Source organism: Cetorhinus maximus, chromosome 1, assembly GCF_964194155.1.
Source record: "Cetorhinus maximus chromosome 1, sCetMax3.hap1.1, whole genome shotgun sequence".
In the NCBI taxonomy this organism is placed as follows: Eukaryota; Metazoa; Chordata; class Chondrichthyes; order Lamniformes; family Cetorhinidae; genus Cetorhinus; species Cetorhinus maximus.
In genome coordinates this window covers 237,272,980-237,293,658 of record NC_135879.1, presented here as the reverse complement: position 1 = coordinate 237,293,658, position 20,679 = coordinate 237,272,980, and the positions used below count along the sequence as shown (strand labels likewise).

Here is a 20,679-nt window from a genome sequence, read left to right as displayed (position 1 = left end):
AGCTGTTGCCGAGTACTCACCAGTGAGGTTTGCACAGCTTCGAACCAGCGGAGGATGCCAGGCATCTTGTAGGCTGTAGTGAACGTGGTCCTTTCGATCCACATTGACTGTTTGAAAAAGAGAAGAGCATCACTGCATGATTAAATCAGTCTTGGCACTTCAGTCACGCAGGACTCACCAATATCTCACAGTTCCTGCCAAGCACCGCACGGGGAGGGGCTTCAGTGACATTGGGCGGATTGGAGAAACTGGTCGTCTTTTCTTCATTCATTAGACATGAGCATTGCCCTCCCCTGGTGGCCCTTGAAAAGCTGGTGGTGGTGGTGGAAAAGCTGCCTCCTTGGTTCACTGCAATCCGCCTGGTGTAGGCACACCCGCAGTGCCAACGTTTCTGCAGCAGTGTGCCACCACTGAGGGGCTTGCTCGGCCATTTCTGAGGGCAGTTAGAGGAGTCAAACGCATTGCTGTGGGCCTGGAGTCACATGTAGGCCAGACCGGGTGAGGATGGCAGATTTCCTGCTCTAAAGGAACTAGTGAACCAGATGGATTTTTTACCATAATCTGGTTGTTTCATGGTCACTGTTACTCAGACTAGTTTTTTATTCAAGATTTATTTATTATTATTTATTAGTTAATTTTAAGTTCTCCTAGCTGACCTGGTGGGATTTGAACTCATGCCCCCCCAGAACAATAGCCCAGGCCTCGGACTGACGAATTGTCATCACTCTGAACCGATAACTCTGTTTCCCTCCACAGATGCTGCCAGGCCTGCTGAGTATTTCCAGCATTTTCTGTTTCTATTTCAGAAGCAAATAGAGTTTTGTTTAAAAATATACAAACAAACTCGCACCATGAAATAAAGAAGGGCATCAAAGGAAGAGCAAGGAGACTGATCCCTGGTGACAGGAACCTGACTTGCAAAGAAAGGCTGGAGAGACTTGGAGATAGAAGTCTCTAGAAATAGATGTGGCACAAGTTTCCTGGGCATTGAATGGGCAAAAAATATACCAATTAATGGCCAGGCATTGGTTCCATTTTGTTGGGCTCCATTTTTTTTTTGAATCCCGGGATTCTTCAGTCAACTCCCCACTTGCCCTGTGGCAGTCAACGCAAGGTCAGTAATCCTTACCTAGCAAAGTGTTGGGTCCATATGAGATGAAAAGAACCCCAAAAATTTATTATTTTGCCATGTTTAAAAAACGGTCTTTCTGCTGAACCCCAAAAAAGATGGCTGCTACAAGTCACATGATCACAGGACTGACCCTTTGTTCTGGGAGCTACCACCAGGAGTTACAAGAACAAGAGAATTCCTCTCTCAGCCTGCAGTATGGGGGGGGCGGGGGGGGGGATGTAGGAGTTGACTGGAAACTGTAAATAGTGCTTGAGATTAGTTTGCGGGAATAGTGAACTTGGGTGGAGCTATAGAGTAAAGGATGAACTCTAATAACAGTTACCGAGAATGTGGAAAAGGAGCTATGTCACAGTAATGTCACTCACTGACAGAAGATGCCCCGGCTAATTCTTGGTCTTAATCTGTTAATAGTGTGTAAATAAATGTGTTTTCAACAAAAGACCGTTGCCTCCAGCTCTTCCAGAGCAAGAAGCTAATGAATCCTGAGGTAAAACACGATAACAGGATCCTGTGAAGCCAGAGGATTGTGGATGGGGCAAATCAACCATCAGGCTTTAGGCCAAGGAACACGTGAAATAGGGATTCCCCTGCTTCGCCTATTGGCTTCATTTGAAAAGGGTGGTGACCCAGTCCCCACAAGAGCATCCTGATTCTTTGCTGCGAGGCTGCAGCCTGGTGTATTCAGTTGCCGGCTTAGTTTTAACAGCTACAGGTCTTCAGGCCTAAGGCCAGGCACTCTCAGTGCAAAGTGTCCAGCACTCCACTCGGTGGGTAGATTATGCCACTACAAGCAACCTGAGAAGCATGCATCAGGCAGACACATAATGGAGCTATGTCAAATTATCAAGACCAATTTAAAATAAAATCTGAGATTTTTAAAAAATTTCTGAAGCAGAAATAATTTTCATTCATAATGTAGGGAAACACTGCAGCCAATTTGTGCACAGCAAGATCCCAAAACAGCAATTTGAATTTCCAGTGATGTTAGTTGAGGGATAATTATTGGCTCGGACAATGGACAGAATTCCCCCGTTCTTCTTTTAAAATAGTGCCACAGGATCTTTTACATCCGCTGAGAGAGTAAAGGGAGCCTCTGTTTAAGAAGGCATCTCTGACGCTGCAGCATTTTACTGGGAGTGTATTAAGTACTTAAGTTCCTGGAGTGTGACTTAAAAACTGTAGACAGGGGAACCCTGTCCTATTTCCCTCCCTCCTCCTCCTACTATTGTCCTGGCTGATGTTCATTCCTCAACCACCATCATTAAAATTACATGATCTGGTCATTAAACACGCTGTCGTGGGAGCTTGCTGTGCGCAAGTTGGCTGCCACTTTTCCTACGCGGCAACCGTGGCAACACTTCAAAAAGGCACTTCATTGGCTTGAAAAAAACTCTGAGATCTTTTGAGGTGGTGAAAAGTATTTTACAGCTGCAAGTTCGTCTTTGACGAAGGCCAATCATTCCGGAAAAAAAAAAGTGAAGTTATAAGCTGCAGGAACAAGAGTGAGCCACAGGGTGGAGCACTTGTCTTGTTACAAGGAGCTGAAAGCATTGGCAATTTGCTCTTGACCAATGTGTCGATGTAGGGCAGTACGGTGAGTCACGTGGACCTACTCTCCCTCCCAGACTGCCAACCCTACAACTTTGCACACGCCAAATGTCAGTCGCTCCACCATTGGTGGCTCAGCTGCCCAGGCCTGCAGCTCTGGAATTCCAGAGTTGGAGTGAGAGTTGGATAGTTGAGCAGAGTTAGACAGGTTTTTGATAGACAAGGGAGGCAAGGCTTATGGGGAGAGGGGGTGGTGGGGGTGTTGGGGGGTGTGGGCAGACAGGAAAGTGGAGTTGAGACAGCAACAAGATCAGCCATGATCTGGCCCTGCAGTAGGCTTGAAAGGCTGAATGGCCTTCTCCTGCTCCTAAGTCCCTTGTTCCGCCTTCTCCCTCCTTAAAAAGCTCCTTAAAACCCATAACTCGTGGCCAAGCTTTGGGTCATCTGCCCCGAATTGCTTTTCATGTGACTCTTGCTAAATTTTGTTTGATTTCCTGTGAAGCACGCTTGGGATGTTTTTGGGATCTATAGTGCCTTGAACAGCATACAAGGCGCTACATAAATGCAAACTGCTTTTGTTGTTGGCCTGCAGTCAAACTCCCTTCTCTCCCCACTTTCCACAATACCTACTTTTTTTTTTAGCCGGCATATCTAACCATCTCCCCAACCCTCCTCAGGAGACAGTCTGCCACTTGGCAAAGCCTCTCTGAATGTTCCAACAGGCTCTACCGGGTCAGACACATGTACATGATTCCTAAGAGGGCCTTATCTTTGATCACACCTCCGTGAGCTGTCTTGGGGTGGGAAGCATAATCTGGAATAATCTTTCAGTGCTTCAAACCATCCAAGCGCCTGATGTTAATGTCTAATGATGACCATGAAATCATTGTTGATTGTTGTTAAAAACCCATCTGGTTCACTCACTAAGGCCCTTTACGGAAGGAAATCTGCTGTCCTTACCTGGTCTGGCCTACATGTGACTCCAGACCCACAGCCACGTGGTTGACTCATAACTGCCCTCCGAAATGGCCGAGCCAGCCACTCAGTTGTATCCAATTGCGATGAAGACTAAAAGGAATGAAACCAGACAGACCCACCCAGCATGGACCCACGCACCGAAAGGACAACGGCAAACTCAGCCCTCATGACTCTGCAAGCTCCTTCCTACTAAAATCTGGTGGCTCGTGGTCCCCATCCAAGCCACTCATCATCCTGATTGGGAAATATATCGCCGTTCCTTCACTGTCACTGGGTCAAAATCCTGGAGCTCCCTCCCTAACAGCACAGTGGGTGTACCTACACTCACATGGGTTGCAGCGGTTCAAGAAGGCAGCTCACCACCACCTTCTCAAGGGCAATTAGGGATGGCCAATAAATGCTGGCCCAGCCAGCGAAGCCCACATCCCATCAATAAATTTAAAAAAAAGAATATTAAGTTTGGCTTTCAAAAGGTTGTAGGTTATTGGAAGCAAGAGGAAACTTACTGGGACAAATTGGATAGCCTTTTCAAAAAGATGGCATAAGGAGGATTGACCCAGTGGTCTCCTTGTCCAAGAAATGATTCTGCGGCTGATGATTTGTTTTTCACATCACAATTTACGTGCACTTCTAGTAATTCTCAAACACATTCATTTATTACTTCCAGGACCAAATACTCTCCTTGCTCAAATTTCAGATTATTATAAACACTAATACTTCTTACAGTAATAGTCTGTGAGAATTAGTGTTCTCTGCTTGCTCGAGGAGCTGCCTTTTTCTTATTCATTCATGGAATGTGGGTGTCGCTGGCTGGGCCAGCATTTATTGCCCCCTCCCCCCCCATCCCTAGTTGTCATTGAGAAGCTGGTGGTGAGCTGAACTCCTGCAGTCCATGTGGTGTAGGTACATCTTTTAGGGAAGGAGTTCCAGGAGTTTGACCCAGCGACAGTGAAGGAACGGCGATATATTTCCAAGTCAGGATGGTGAGTGACTTGGAGGGGAACTTCCAGGTGGTGGTGTTCCCATCTATCTGCTGCCCTTGTCCTTCTAGGTAGTAAGCAGTTGTGGGTTTGAAAGGTGCTGTCTAAAGAGGCTTGGTGAATTCCTGCAGTGCATCTTCTAGATGGTACACACTGCTGCTACTGTGCGTCGGTGGTGGAGGGAGTGAATGTTTGTGGATGGGGTGTCAATCAAATGGTTGCTTTGTCCTGGACAGTGTCCAGCTTCTTGAGTGTTGTGGGAGCTGCACTCATCCAGGCAAGTGGGGAGTATTCCATCACACTCCTGACTTGTGCCGTGTAGATGGTGGACAGGCTTTGGGGAGTCAGGAGGTGAGTTACTTACTGCAGGATTCTTAGCCTCTGACCTGTTTAGCTTTGCCTATCACTTGTTGCTTATGCTGTTTGGCACGCAAGTATTCCTGTGTTATAGCTTCACTAGGTTGACACGTCATTTTTAGGTCTGCCTGGTGCTGCTCCTGGCATGCCCTCCTGCACTCATTATTGTACGAGTTGATCCTCTAGCTTGATGGTAATGGTAGAGTGAGACTGATGGTAGACTAATGATAGACTGATATGCAGGGCCATGAGATTACAGGTTGCGTCTAAGTGCAATTCTGCTGCTGCTGATAGCTGAGAGTGCCTCCTAGTTGCCCAGTCTTGAGTTGCTAGATCTGTTTGAAATCTATCCCATTTAGCATGGTGGTAGTGCCACACAACATGATGGAGGGTATCCTCAATATGAAGATGGGAAATATACTTCAAGCTGTTCTCTAAGCCTTTTCCAGTCTCCTGTGATGTTACCAGTTGCCAAAAGGCTGGAAGTAGATTATCACACAATTACTTTAATTTCTCTTTTATTTTGCCAAAGTGAAAGTGGAGATGGTGGTGTAGCGGTAATGTCAGTGGGCTAGTAACCCTAGAGGCCCAGGTTCACTCTCTGGGGGCATGAGTTTAAATAGGGCAGCGGGTAGAATTTGCATTCAGTTAATAAATCTGGAATTGGAAGCTAGAGTATGAAACTATTGCCATATGTGCTAATGTCCTTTAGGGAGGGGAATCTGCCATCCTTACCTGGCGTACATGTGACTCTGGACCCACAGCAATGTGGCTGACATTTAACTGCCCTCTACAATGGCCTAGCAAGCCGCTCAGTTCAAGGGCAGTTTGGGATGGGTAAGCCCAATGTTGGCCTTGCCAGCGACACCCACACCCCACGGAAGAATAAGTACAGAAAACAAACATGAATTATTTGCACTTAATTCTTGTCATTTCTTTCACTTGTTTCTTTCTTCCTGTTCTTCCCTGATAACCGCAGAGAGCAGATCCATTCCCATTCCCGCGGGATGGTTCTAAGCAGGGGCAGAATTTCACGGGGAACCAGCGGGAAGAGTGATTGGCCCAGCCGGCAGTGTAAGGTTTAACACCGAGGCTCTCGCTGCTCAAACTAATGAACGGCACTTTGGCAGGTGCCAATAATGATGTTCCCGGGGTTCTGTCAGCAGCACTTGACTGAAAATCATTAGCAGAAGCACATGTTCGTGAGGGGGAAGTGATTCGGAGAGCATCCCCAGTGTGAAAGTTTTCAGTGACAAGCTGACGTACATCATAGAATCAAAGTGTTTGATCAGCGGAACACAGTGTGGGCTCTGTCGTCTTAATGAGCTCTGTTGCTGCAGCTTTGACAAAACAAATTAAACAGATATGGAAGGCTCACACTTCAGACACAGACGAGCTTGAGCAGCCAAATATCATGAGGACATAAGAATACGTGAACAGGAGGAGGAGGAGTAGGCCATTCGGCCCCTCAAGCCTGCTCCGCCATTCAGTAAGATCACTTTTGATCTTCTTCATCAGTTCCACTTCCCATCCTATTCCCAAATCCCTTGACTCCCATAGTATCCAAAAATCTCTGTCTTGGATATGATCAACGACGGAGCATCTGCAGTTCTCTGGGATGGAGAATTCCAAAGATTCACAACCCTCTGAGTGAATAGATTTCTCTTCCTCTCAGTACTAAACGGCTGACCCCGTGTTCTCAGACTGTGACCTTTAGGCCTAGGCTTCTCAGTCAGGGGAAACAACTTCCAGCATTTGCCCTGTTGAAGAATTGTAGATGTTTCACTGATATAACCCTCTCGTTCTTCTAAACTCTTGGGAATTATGAAGTAGCTACAAGATGCACTGTAACAACTTACCAAGGCTCCTTCGACAGCACCTTCTAAGCCCACAACCTCTACTGCCTAGAAGAACAAGGGCAGTAGACACATGCAAACACCACCAAGTCGCACACCATCCTGACTTGGGAATATAACACCGTTCTTTTATTTTTGCTGAGTCAAAATCCTGGAACTCCCTCTCTTACAAGACTGTGGGTGTACACTTACGGCCCATGGACTGCAGTGGCTCAAGAAGGCAGCTCACCACCACCTTCTCAAGGACAATGAGGGATGAGCAATAAATGCTGCCTTGACAATGATGCCAATATCTTGTGAGCAAATAAAAAAGGTTCACTATTGAAATGTAAGAAATTTGGCAGTCAATTTGACCACAGCAAGCTCCCACAACGGCAATGAAATAACAACTATGAACACTTGACTAAAAAAAAAATCACATCCCCTTTCTTCCAATGAAGGGTCAGATATCAACAGCCAAAAAGCTAAGGACTTATTGAATACTAGAGCTTTGGGCTAGATAGATTGGGGTAATGAGGTATCCAAATGCCACTCCAGATATTTGAGGGCAGGTTTCAGGCTGGTGCTTCAGCGAAGGAATGAGGGAGTTAAAAACAGATATAAAAAGAGCGGGAGCTGAGAGTCAGAGCGGAGATTTAAAAAGAGTGGGAGCTGAGAGTCAGAGCGGAGATTTAAAAAGAGCGGGAGCTGAGAGTCAGAGCGGAGATTTAAAAATAGCAGGAGCTGAGAGTCAGAGTGGAGATTTAAAATGAGCAGGAGCTGAGAGTCAGAGCGGAGATATAAAAAGAGTGGGAGCTGAGAGTGAGAGCGGAGACTTAAAAAGAGCGGGAGCTGAGAGTCAGAGCGGAGATTTAAAAAGAGCGGGAGCTGAGAGTCACAGTGGAGTTTTAAAAAGAGTGGGAGCTGAGAGTCAGAGCAGAGATTTAAAAAGAGCCAGAGCTGAGAGTCAGAGCGGAGATTTAAAAAGAGCAGGAGCTGAGAGTCAGAGCGGAGATTAAAAAAGAGCGGGAGCTGAGAGTCAGAGCGGAGATTTAAAAAGAGCAGGAGCTGAGAGTCAGAGCGGAGGTTTAAAAAGAGCGGGAGCTGAGAGTCAGAGCGGAGATTTAAAAAGAGCGGGAGCTGAGAGTCAGAGCGGAGATTTAAAAAGAGCGGGAGCTGAGAGTCAGAGTGGAGATTTAAAAAGAGCGGGAGCTGAGAGTCAGAGTGGAGATTTAAAAAGAGTGGGAGCTGAGAGTCAGAGCAGAGATTTAAAAAGAGCCGGAGCTGAGAGTCAGAGCGGAGATGTAAAAAGAGCGGGAGCTGAGGGTCAGAGCGGAGATGTAAACACAGCGGGAGCTGAGGGTCAGAGCGGAGATTTGAAAAGAGCGGAAACTGAGAGTCAGAGCGGAGATTTAAAAAGAGCGGGAGCTGAGAGTCAGAGCGGAGATTTAAAAAGAGCAGGAGCTGAGAGTCAGAGCAGAGATTTAAAAAGAGCCGGAGCTGAGAGTCAGAGCGGAGATTTAAAAAGAGCGGGAGCTGAGAGTCAGAGCGGAGATTTAAAAAGAGCTGGAGCTGAGAGTGAGAGCAGACATTTAAAAAGAGCGGGAGCTGAGAGTCAGAGCAGAGATTTAAAAAGAGCGGGAGCTGAGAGTCACAGTGGAGTTTTAAAAAAGAGCAGGAGCTGAGAGTCAGAGCAGAGATTTAAAAAGAGCAGGAGCTGACAGTGAGAGCAGACATTTAAAAAGAGCGGGAGCTGAGAGTCAGAGCGGAGATTTATAAAGAGCGGGAGCTGAGAGTCAGAGCGGAGATTTAAAAAGAGCGAGAGCTGAGAGACAGAGCAGAGATTTAAAAAGAGCGGGAGCTGAGAATCACAGTGGAGTTTTAAAAAAGAGCAGGAGCTGAGAGTCAGAGCGGAGATTTAAAAAGAGTGGGAGCTGAGAGTGAGAGCGGAGATTTAAAAAAAGTGGGAGCTGAGAGTCAGAGCGGAGATTTAAAAAGAGCCGTAGCTGAGAGTCAGAGCGGAGATTTAAAAAGAGTGGGAGCTGAGAGTCAGAGCAGAGATTTAAAAAGAGCAGGAGCTGAGAGTGAGAGCAGACATTTAAAAAGAGCGGGAGCTGGGAGTCAGAGCGGAGATTTAAAAAGAGCAGGAGCTGAGAGTGACAGCAGACATTTAAAAAGAGCGGGAGCTGGGAGTCAGAGCGGAGATTTAAAAAGAGCGGGAGCTTAGTGTGAGAGCGGAGATTTAAAAAGAGCAGGAGCTAAGAGTCAGGGCGGAGATTTAAAAAGAGCTGGAGCTGATAGTGAGAGCAGAGATTTAAAAAGAGCGGGAGCTTAGTGTGAGAGCGGAGATTTAAAAAGAGCAGGAGCTGGGAGTCAGAGCGGAGATTTAAAAAGAGCGGGAGCTGAGAGTCAGAGCAGAGATTTAAAAAGAGCGGGAGCTGAGAGTCAGAGCGGAGATTTAAAAAGACTCGGAGCTGAGAGTCAGGGCGGAGATTTAAAAAGAGCGGGAGCTGGACTCAGGGCTGATATCAGTGCGAGGACATCACAATTCAAAAAGTGACGATGCAGGGGAGGCAGCTGATTGGTAAGTCGGGTCAGGTGAGTACTTCTACTTCTCCTTTTTCTACTAATTAAACTGCTGCAGTCCATTAGCTTGAACAAAATAAGGTGAGGACTTTGTACTATAGTGGGAGTGTTTGGAGTGGAATAAAGCCCCTAGCATAATTAGTATTCTTTAAAGGGAGTAACTAATAAAGGAAGTAACTAATTAGCTTAATCTAAAGGGAAATCATGGTAGCAGAGCTCGCACCCGTGATATGCTCCTCCTGCACTATGTGGGAAGTCATGGACGCTTCCAGTGTCCCTGGCGACCATGTGTGCAGGAAGTGTGTCCAGCTGCAGCTACTGGCTAACCGTATTTCAGAGCTGGAGCTGCGGGTGTATTCATTCACTGTGGAGTATCCGCGATGCTGAGATTATCGTGGACAGCATGTTCAGTGAGATGATCACAGGGCAGGTAAAGACTGAACAGGCAGAAAGGGGATGGGTGACCATCAGGCAGAGTACAGGTAGGCAGGTAGTACAGGAGTCCCCCATGGCCGTCCCCCTCTCTAACAGATATACCGTTCTGGATACTGTTGGGGGGAGACAACTTCTCAAGGGAAAGCAGCAGGAGCCAAGTCCGTGGCACCACGGGTGGCTCTGCTGCACAAGGAGGCAGGAAGAAGAGCGGCAGCGCTATAGTGATCGGGGATTCAATAGTAAGGGGAACAGACAGGCATTTCTGCGGCTGTAAAAGAGACTCCAGGGTGGTATGTTGCCTCCCTGGAGCCAGAGTCAAGGATGTCTCGGAGATGCTGCAGGGCATTCTGAAGGATGGGCAGTGGGGGGGGTGGGGGGTGAACAGCCAGTGGCTGTGGTACATATTAGTACCAACGACATAGGCTAAAAAAAGGGATGAGGTCCTCCAAGCTGAATATAGGGAGTTAGGACGTAAATTAAAATGTAGGACCTGAAAAGTAGTAATCTCAAGATTACTACCAGTGACACGTGCTAGTGAGAGTAGAAATAGCAGGATACATCAGGTGAATACATGGCTGAAGAAATGGTTTAGGGGGGAGGGTTTCAGATTCCTGGCATATTGGGACCGGTTCTGGGGAAGGTGGAACCACTACAAACAGGACGGGTTACACCTGAGCAGGACTGGGACCAATGTCCTCGGGGAGGTGTTTGCTAGTGCTGTCGGAGAGGGTTTAAACTAGAATGGCAGGGGGATGGGAACCTGAGCAGGGAGACAGAGGGGGAAACAAGAATAGAAACAAAAGACAGAAAAGTAAGAAGCAAAAGAGGAAGGCAGAGAAAACAAAGGCAAAAAGCAAATGGGGTCATAGTGCAAAATAGAACTAAGATGACTAACAAGGTTAAAAAGACAAGTCTAAAGGCATTCTATCTTAATGTGCGGAGCATTCACAATAAGGTAGATGAATTAACAGCGCAAATAGATATAAACAGTTATGATATAGTTGCAATTACGGAGACTTGGCTGCAGGGTGACCAAGGATAGGAACTGAACATCCAAGGGTCTTCAGTATTTAGGAAGGACAGACAAATAGGGAAAGGAGGTGGGGTAGCATTGTTAGTAGAGGAGGAAATCAATGCAATAGTGCGGAAGGAGATTGGCTCGGAAAATCATGATGTGGAATCTGTTTGGATGGAGTTAAGAAACACCAAGGGGCAGAAAAAGCTAGTGGGGGTTGTCTATAGACCCCCAAACAGTGATGGAGATGTAAGGGAACGCATCGAGCAGGAAATTAGAGATGCATGCACTAAGGGTACAACTGTAATCATGGGTGACTTTAATCTACATATAGATTGGACAAACCAAACTAGCAATAATACTGTGGAGGAGAATTTCCTAGAATGTATACATGATGGTTTTTTAGACCAATACATTGAGGAACCAACTAGAGAGCAGGCTATCCTAGACTGGGTATTGTGCAATGAGAAAGGATTAATTAATAATCTTGTTGTGTGGGGTCCCTTGGGGAAGAGCAACCATAAAATGATAGAATTGTTCATTAGGATGGAGAGTGAAGAAGTTGAATCCGAAACTATGGTCCTGAATCTAAATAAAGGGAACAACTAGGGTATGTAATGCGAGTTGGATGGATTGGGGAACCTACTAAAGGGGTTGACAGTGGATAGGCAATGGCTAATATTTAAGGAATGTATGCATGAATTACAACAATTATTCATTCCTGCCTGGCGCAAAAATAAAACAGGAAAAGTGGCACAACCATGGTTTACAAAATAAATTAGGAATAGTATTAGATCCAAAGAGGAGATGTATAAAATTGCCAGAAAAAACAGCAAGCCTGAGGATTGGGAGCAGTTTAGAATTCAGCAAAAGTGGACAAAAAGATTGATCAAGAAGGGGAGAATGAAGTATGAGAGTAAACTTGCAAGAAACATATAAACTGACTGTAAAAGCTTCTATAAGTATGTGAAGAGAAAAAGATTAGCGAAGACAAACAAAGGTCCGTGACAGTCAGAAACGGGTGAAATTATAATGGGGAACAAAGAAATGGCAGAAGAATTGAACACATATTTTGGTTCTGTCTTCACAAAAGAGGACACAAATAATTTCCCAGAAATGTTAGGGAACCAAGGGTCTAGTGAGAGGGAGGAATTGAAGAAAATCAGTATTAGTTTAAAAAATGGTGCTAGAGAAATTAATGGGAATAAAGGCTGAAAAATCCCCAGGGCCTGATAATCTATATCCCAGAGTACTAAAGGAAGTGACCCTGGAAATACTGGATGCATTGGTGGTCATCTTCCAAAATTCTATAGACTCTGGAGCAGTTCCTACAGATTGGAGGGTGGCAAATATAACCCCTCAATATAAAAAAGGAGGAAGAGAAAAAACAGAGAATTACAGTTGGCCTAGCACCAGTAGTGGGGAAAATGCTAGACTATTATAAAGGATGTGGTAACAGAACACTTGGAAAGCATTAATGGGATCAGACAGTCAACATGGGTTTATGAAAGGGAAATCATGCTTAACTAATCTACTGGAGTTTTTTGAGGATGTAACTAGTAGAATAGATAAGGGAGAACCAGTGGATGTGGTGTATTTGGATTTCAAGGAGCTTTTGATAAGATCTCACATAAGAGGTTGGTGGGCAAAATTAAAGCACATGGGATTTAGAGTAATATATTGGCATGGAGTGAGAATTGGTTGACAGACCGGAAAGAGAGTGTGGGAATAAATGGGTCTTTTTCCGGGTGGCAGGCATTGACGAATGGTGTACCGCAGGGATCAGTGCTTGGGCTCCAGCTATTCATGATATATATAAATGACTTGGATGAGGGAACCAAATGCAATATTTCCAAGTTTGCTGATGACACAAAACTGGATGGGGTTGTGAGTTGTGAGGAGGATGCAGGAAGGCTTAAGGGCGATTTAGATAAGTTGCGTGTGTGGGCAAACACATGGCATATGCAGCATAACGTGGATAAATGTGAAGTTATACACTTCGGTGTGAAAAACAGAAAGGCAGAGTATTATTTAAATGGTGAATTATTGAGGAATGTGGATGTATAAAGGGATCTGGGTGTCCTTGTACACCAGTCAATGAAAGTAAATAGTCAGGTGCAGCAAGCAATTAGGAAGGCAAATGGTATGTTGGCCTTCATTGCAGGAGGATTTGAGTTCAAAAGTGGGGCTGTCTTATTGCAGTTATACAGGGCCTTGGTGAGACCACACCTGGAGTATTTCGTGCAGTTTTTGTCTCCCTATCTAAGAACGGATATACTTGCCATAGAGGGAGTGCAGCAAAGGTTCACTAGGCTAATACTGGGGGTGGCTGGACTGTCGTATGAGGAGAGATTGGTTCGACTGGGCCGGTATTCACTAGAGTTTAGAAGAATAAGAGGGGATCTGATTGAAATGTATAAAATTCTAACAGGGCTAGACAGACTGGATGCAGGGAGGATGTTTCCTATGGTTGAGGAGTCTAGAACCAAGGGCCGCAGTCTCAGGATACGGGGCAGGTCATTTAGGACTGAGATGAGGAAAGATTTCTTCACTCAGAGGGTGGTCAACCTGTGGAATTCCCAACCACAGAAGGCTGTGGAAGCCGGGTCACTGAGTATATACAAAAAAGAAATTGATAATTTTTTGGATATTAGGGGCATCAAGGGGTATGGAGAGAAAACGGGAATATGGCATTGAGATAGAGGGTCAGCCATGATCATATTGAATGGCGGAGCAGGCTCAAAGAGCTGAATGGCCTGTTCCTGCTCCATTTTCTATGTTTCTATGTTAAACCGAAGCCCTATCTGCCTTTTCGGGTGAACATTAAAGACTCATTTTAAAGAAGAGTGGAGGAGATTCCTCAGTGTCCTGGCCAACCTTTATCCTCCTACTGAGGCAAAAATATCTCGTCATTATCGGCCTAGTAGTTGATAGTGTAGAGGATAGCTGTTGTCTCCAGAAAGATAGCAATGGTTTGGTTGAGCGGGTGGAAAAGTGGCAAATGGAATTCAATCCAGAAAAGTGTGAGGTAATGCCTTTGGGGAGGGCAAACAAAGCAAGGGGCTACTCGATAAATGGGAGGATATTGAGAGGGCTCAAGGAAGTGAGAGAATTTGGAGTGAATGTCCAAGGTCCCCGAGGGCAGCAGCACAAGTGGACAAGGTGGTAAAGAAAGCATGTGGAATGCTTTCCTTTATTGGGCGAGATACTGAAACAGAAGCAGGGATGTAATGATGGAACTGTATAAAACACTGGTTAGGCCACAGCTGGAATTGTGTGTACGGTTCTGGTCACCACATTACAGGGTAATTGCTCTGGAGAGAATGCAGAGGAGATTTACAAGAATGTTGCCAGGGCTTGAAAATTGCAGCAATGAGGAAAGATTGGGGTTGTTTTCCTTCGAACAGAGGAGGCTCAGGGGTGATCTAATAGAGGTGTACAAAATTATGAGGGGCCTAGACTGGGTAGACAGGAAAGGCCTGTTTCCCCTCGCTGGGGAGTCATTTCAATTAAAAATCTGGAATTAAAAGTCTAGTGATGACCATAAAATCATTGTCGATTGTTGTGAAAACCCATCTAGTTCACGAGGTCCTTTAGGGAAGGGAATATGCCATCCTTACCTGGTCTGGCCAACATGTGACTCCAGACCCACAGCAATGTGGTTGACTCTTAAAAATGCCCTCTGAACAAGGTCAATTAGGGATGGGCAATAAATGCTGGCCTAGCCAGTGATGCCCACATCCTATGATGAAATTACCAGGGGACATGGATTCAAGGTGATTGGTAGAAGAATTAGAGGGGACATGAGGAAAAACTTTTTCGCCCAGAGGGTGGTGGGCTTCTGAAATTCACTGTCTAAATTGGTGGCTGAGGCTGAAACACTCATTTAAAAGGTACCAGGATCTGCAGCTGAAGTGCTGTAACCTGCAAGGCTACAGACCAGGTGCTGGGAAGTCAGATTAAAAATGAACAGTTAATTTACTTTTCCTCTTTTTTTTTGTGTCTGGCACAAACACGATGGGCTGAATGGCCTCTTTCTGCACCTTAACTTTTCTATGGTTCTATTATCACATTGATGTCTGTGGGAGCTTGCTGTGTGCAAGTTGGGTGCCTCATATCTTGCACAGCGGTGAACTACACTGCAAATGGACTTCGCTGGCTGTAAAGCACTTGGAGATAATCAGAGATCATGGAACGAGCTATATAAATGCAAGTGGTTTCTTTAATTGACCACGATGGATGGATGATAGCTAGACAGAGGCAGCTAAGGAAGCTTCTGTCAAATTAAGCACAATGCAAATAACCAGTGGCTCTAATGGATTACAAGAAGTTCTGATTCAGAGATAATGGATAAAGAGGCACTTACAGCAAATTCATTCTCTGGGTCCTTTGGCCCTCTTCTGATTGGCCTAGAGTAGCTGAACTTCGAAACGTTATTAGCCTTGAAGAAGCTGATGGACAAAAAAGGGCAAACAATTTTTGAAGATGAACACAGAAGATGCTCCTGAAAATGCCATCCTGAAGCCGAATTGTGTTTCCTCAGTTTTATCATCCCGTTTTTTTTCTGGAGTGGTAGTGACTACTGGCAGGTCTTGTGGCGCGGTGGGTAGCATTGCTGCCTCTGAGTTCAAGTTCCACCCAGGACTTGCTGGCCAAGGAAGGTGTGCTCATAACGCCAATAGCGGGTGGTAGGGGCGCGGAGAGATTCCTGGTCAGCCATGTGATGGGAAGAAAATTGAAGCCTCAGCCATTGCTATTCATAGCTACGAGCTACAACATACATGTAAAGTGCATGTTGTCACAGCAGTTCGGACTCCTTGGGGTGGTGGGGAGAGGCAGGTTGCAGGATGGCTAAGTGGATTAGTGCCAACAGCTGGGGTGGATTTGGGACCGGCCTCCTTGCCCTACCCATGGTGGAAGTTGTGGGGCTGTGGGTCAGATCTACCTTTGGGCAGAGAACTGAGGAAGAAGAAGTGGCCACGGATGTTTCCTTGGCATTGGTCACCACCACCTGCAAGTTCCCATCCAAACCTCACACATAACCACAGAAGTTTAACGGCACAGAAAGAGGCCATTCAGCTCATCATGCCTGCACCGGCTCTCCAAATGACCTAGTGCCATTGCCCTGCCTTTTCCCCCTACCTGTGCACCATCTGACTTGGAACAATATCACTGTGTCAAAATCCTGGAACTCCCTCCCTAACAGCACTGTGGGTGTACCTACACCACATGGACTGCAGCGGTTCAAGAAGGCAGCCAACCACCACCTTCTCAAGGGCAACAAGGGAATAAATGATGACCTCGCCAGCGACATGCACATCCCGATGCGCTGTTTATGTGGAATGGGAGAACGCAGGAGATTCCCAAAAATAGCTCCACTTTGGATCCCAGTTTATAACAAGCATTCTGCATTTTCGCTGGTTGCCTCTATTATTTTTTCATTGTCAGAAGATGGGAAAGCTGGCATTAATGAACTTCTGGCCCAGTGGTTCGATGAAGCTGAGTTTCGAGCTAGGCACATTTCAGAGGGCAGTTGCCATAGATGTCGGTCGAACTGATATAAGTCGAACTTGTAAGTGAACAGCTGGAATGGGTGTGGGTGGTCATCTTTTTGGCAATTGCCATGCGGGGGTCTGCTCTGTGTGGGCATGTCTTAAACACCCGCACCTCTTCACAACACAGCCCATTATCCTTTACTAGTTCATGGGATGTGGGTGTCGCTGGCTATGCCAGCATTTATTGCCCATCCCTAATTGCCCTTGAGAGGATGGTGGTGAGCTGCCTTCTTGAACCGCTGCAATCCCTATGGTGTAGGTACACCCACAGTGCTGTTAGGGAGGGTGTTCCAGGATTTTGACCCAGCGACAGTGAAAGAACGGTGATATATTTCCAAATCAGGATGGTGTATAGCTTGGAGGTGAACTTCCAGGTGGTGGTGTTCCCATATGTCTGCTGCACTTGCCCTTCTAGATGGTAGTGGTCGTGTGTTTGGAAGGTGCTGCCTAAGGACGCTTGTTGAATTCCTGCAGTGCATCTTGTAGATGGTCCACACTGCTGCTACTGTGCGTCGGTGGTGGAGGAAGTGAACGTTTGTGGAAGTGATGCCAATCAAGGGGGCTGCTTTGTCCTGGACGGTGTCAAGTTTCTTGAGTATTGTGGGAGCTGCACTCATCCAGGCAACTGGAGAGTATTCCATCACATTCCTGACTTATGCCTTGTAGATGGTGGACAGGGTTTGGGGAGTCAGGAGGTGAGCTACTTGTTGCAGGATTCCTAGCCTCTGACCTGCTCTTGTAGCCACAGTATTTATATAGCTATCTAGTTCAGTTTCTGGTCAATGGCAACCCCCAGGATGTTGATACTGGGGGATTTAGTGATAATAATGCCATTGAACATCAAGGGGCGATGGTTAGATTCTCTCTTGTTGGAGACGGTCATTGCCTGGCACATTGCAAATGTCACTTGCCACTTGTCAGCCCAGCCGGAGCTGAGATGACTGTCCTCCAACAACCACTACGATCTTCCTTTGTGCTAGGCATGACTCCAACCAGCGGAGAGTTTTCCCCCCTGATTCCCATTGACTCCAGTTTTGCCAGGGCTCCTTGGTGCCACACTTGGTTAAATGTTGCTTTGATGTCAAGGGCAGTCACTCTCACCTCACCTCTGGAGTTCAGCTCTTTTGTCCATGTTTCAACCAAGGCTGTAATGAGGTCAGGAGCTGAGTGGTCCTGGTGGAACCCAAACTGAGCATCAGTGAGCAGGTTATTGCTAAGCAAGTGCTGCTTGATAGCACTGTCGATGACTCATTCCATTACTTTACTAATGAGCGAGAGTAGACTGATGGGGTGGTAATTGGTTGGGTTGGATTTGTTCTGTTTTTCTGTATGGGACATACCTGGGCAATTTTCCACATTGCCGGGTGGATCCCATTGTTGTAGCTGTACTGGAACAGCTTGGCTCGGGGCGTGGCAAGTCCTGGAGCACAAGTGCTATTGCTGGAATATTGTCAGAGCCTGTAGCCTTTGCTGTATCCAGTGCCTTCAGCCGTTTGTTGATATCACGTTGAGTGAATCGAATTGGCCAAAGACTGGCATCCGTGATGCTGGGGACCTCCAGAGGAGGCCAAGATGGAGCTTGCACTCTGCACTTCTGGCTGAAGATTGTTGCAAATGCTTCAGCCTTATCTTTTGCTCTGGTGTGCTGGGCTCCCCCATCATTGAGGATGGGAATATTTGTGGAGCCTCCTCCTCCAGTGAGTTGTTTAATTGTCCACCACCATATACGGCTAGATGTGGCAGGACTGCAGAGTTTAGCTCTGTCTATCACTTGCTGCTTATGCTGTTTGGCACGCAAGTAGTCCTGTGTTGTAGCTTCACCAGGTTGATGCCTCATTTTTAGGTATGCCTGGGTTTATATATGAGCAGCCTGGTGCTGCTCCTGCACTCATCATTGAACCAGGGGGGTTGATCTCCTAGCTTGATGGTAATGGTAGAGTGGGGGATATGCCGGGTCATGAGGTTACAGTTTGTGTTTGAGTACCATTCTGCTGCTGTTGATGGCCCACAGCACCTCATGGTTGCCTAGTCTTGAGTTGTTATACCTGTTTGAAATCTAACTTATTTAGCACAGTGGTAGTGCCACACAATTAAATGGAGGGTATGTATCCTCAATGTGAAGACTGGCCAGTCCAGCAGCTCTGTCTTTTGGGACCCAGCCAGCTCGGTCAGTAGTGGTATTCCTGAGCTACTGTTGGTGATGGAGAATTTGGGGTCCTCCACCCAGAATAGATTCTGTGCCCTTGCCACCCTCAATGCTTCTTCCAAATGATGTTCAACATGGAGGAGCACTGATTCATCAGCTGAAGAGTGGGGGCGGTACGTGGTAATCAGCAGGAGGTTTCCTTGGCCAAGTTTGAGACTGGTGCTATGAGACGAGTAGGGGCGTCAGGAAGTGTCTAGTTACAATGTTCCAGGCGTAATTAATATTAATATGGGACAGTATTGATAAACCCTGCCAGCCATTTTCATACGTAGCACTTAATAACACATCAGCCGCAGCAAAGAATTAACTTACCCCACAATCTGCTCCGGGACATTCTTGTTGTGAAATTGTGGCTGTTCAGCCAAGATTGGCTGCACTATGAAGCACTGGACAACTGTAGGTCGCAGTAAAGGAAAGGAACACAAGAGGGCAGCAATGTTGTGGCTACGTCGAGGGAAATGGGAGAAAGTCAGTTTGAAAGGGTGCAAAATAGGACGTAGCTGGATAACAGAAGGGCTTTCAGCCTGTCACAGACATAGATCTGGTGTCAGTCATGGCCAGTGGGTCACACACTCTTCTCTGAGCCAGAAGGTTGCAGGTTCAAGTTCTGACTAGAGATGTGAGCAAATCGTCCAGCGCATAACTGAGGGAGTGTTACGCTGTCAGAGGTGCTGTCTTTTGGGTAAGGCATTACACCAAGGCCAGGACTGGCCTCTCAAAGTGATGATAAAAGTCATGGCACTATTTTGAAGAAGAGCCCAGGAGTTCTCCCCAACGTCCTTGTCAATATTTATCTCTCAGTCAACATCACTAATGACAGACCATCCAGTCATTATCACATTGCTGGCTGGTTAAGCTTGCTGTCTGTAAATTGCTGTCCACCTACCCCTGCCAACACCTGATCACCACAGAGCCTGCCCACCAGGCCCCAGTTACCCCTCAACCCACTTACCCCTCTCCGAGGGTGCCAGCCATCAATGCACCCCTCTTGGGGAAGGGCGGCAATCCTTCAGGGGCTGGTAGCTCCGGTGGCAACCTCTTCATTGGCATGCCGCTGGCAAAACGCCGCTCTGGGTCCCGCTGCCCCCCCCACTGAAGTAGGCTTGGCCCCACTGAAGCGAGCTTGGCCCCACCCACACACCCCCCTCGCCCCTCCCCCGCTTTCAGTCCCTGTGGCCGGACTTCAACCTTGGACATAAAGTTCATCCCAATATTTTAGTGAGTAAGTGGTTAGCCCATGGAATAGACTCCATAACAAGGGAATAGAAGCAGTTAGTATTGATCCATTCAAAGGCTAATTAGATTTCTTCCAGCTATTTACATTTTTGGGTTCAGTATTTAATGATTTGAGACATGACGTGTGGTGGGCATAACATGCTTGGGAGGAACAGATGACTTTGGATCTACGGTTCCTAAAGCTCACCACCATGAGGGGTTTACCTCACCTCATGACTGAGTCTGTCATGGACTCATTCATAGAGCTTGATGTCTATGATTAGTCAACAACTCCATTGTCTATGGATGTTCTCTATATAAAGCAGTAGCTAAGGACAAACTGTGTCCATCGACAGAAGGGTGCACAGACAGAGGACACCGATTTAAGATGATTGGCAAAAGAACTAGAGGCGACCTGAGGAAACCTTTTTTACACAGTGAGCTGTGACCTGGAATGCACTGATAGGAAGCAGTGACTGTCAAAAGAGAATTGGATAAATACCTGAAGGGAAAAGTAAAACACAGGGTTATGTGGAAAGAGCAGGGGGTGGTGGGGCTACTAGGATAGCTCTATGAAAGATCCAGCCAAGGCATGATGGGCTGAAGGGCCTCCTACTGCACTGTATTATTCTATGACTCTACATGGACATCTAGTGGGCATTTGATTACTGGCACAGAATTGGAAGTAATCATTTGACTTGGGTTGAAAATTAGTTGGAAGGTAGAAGATAAGGAGTGGGGACAAAGGGTATACACTCTTGGTACGTTGTGACAAGCAGTATTCCTCAGAGATCTATTCTGCGCCTCAAACTTTCACAACTTTTATGACTGACTTGG

At 46.4% G+C, this 20,679-nt stretch overlaps 1 protein-coding gene across 1 annotated transcript in view; it reads right to left on the bottom strand.

Annotated features, from left to right (window-relative positions):
* The window catches only part of LOC144688041 (dedicator of cytokinesis protein 2-like), a 1,154,257-nt gene that overhangs the window by 22,092 nt on the left and 1,111,486 nt on the right, over nucleotides 1-20,679 (bottom strand). Inside the window, exons 42-44 of the mRNA XM_078554696.1 lie at nucleotides 18,940-19,021; nucleotides 15,233-15,317; nucleotides 21-107 (exon numbers count right to left, since the gene is read on the bottom strand). Coding sequence (XP_078410822.1) covers nucleotides 21-107; nucleotides 15,233-15,317; nucleotides 18,940-19,021 — 254 coding nt within the window. The remainder of the gene's footprint in view (nucleotides 1-20; nucleotides 108-15,232; nucleotides 15,318-18,939; nucleotides 19,022-20,679) is intronic.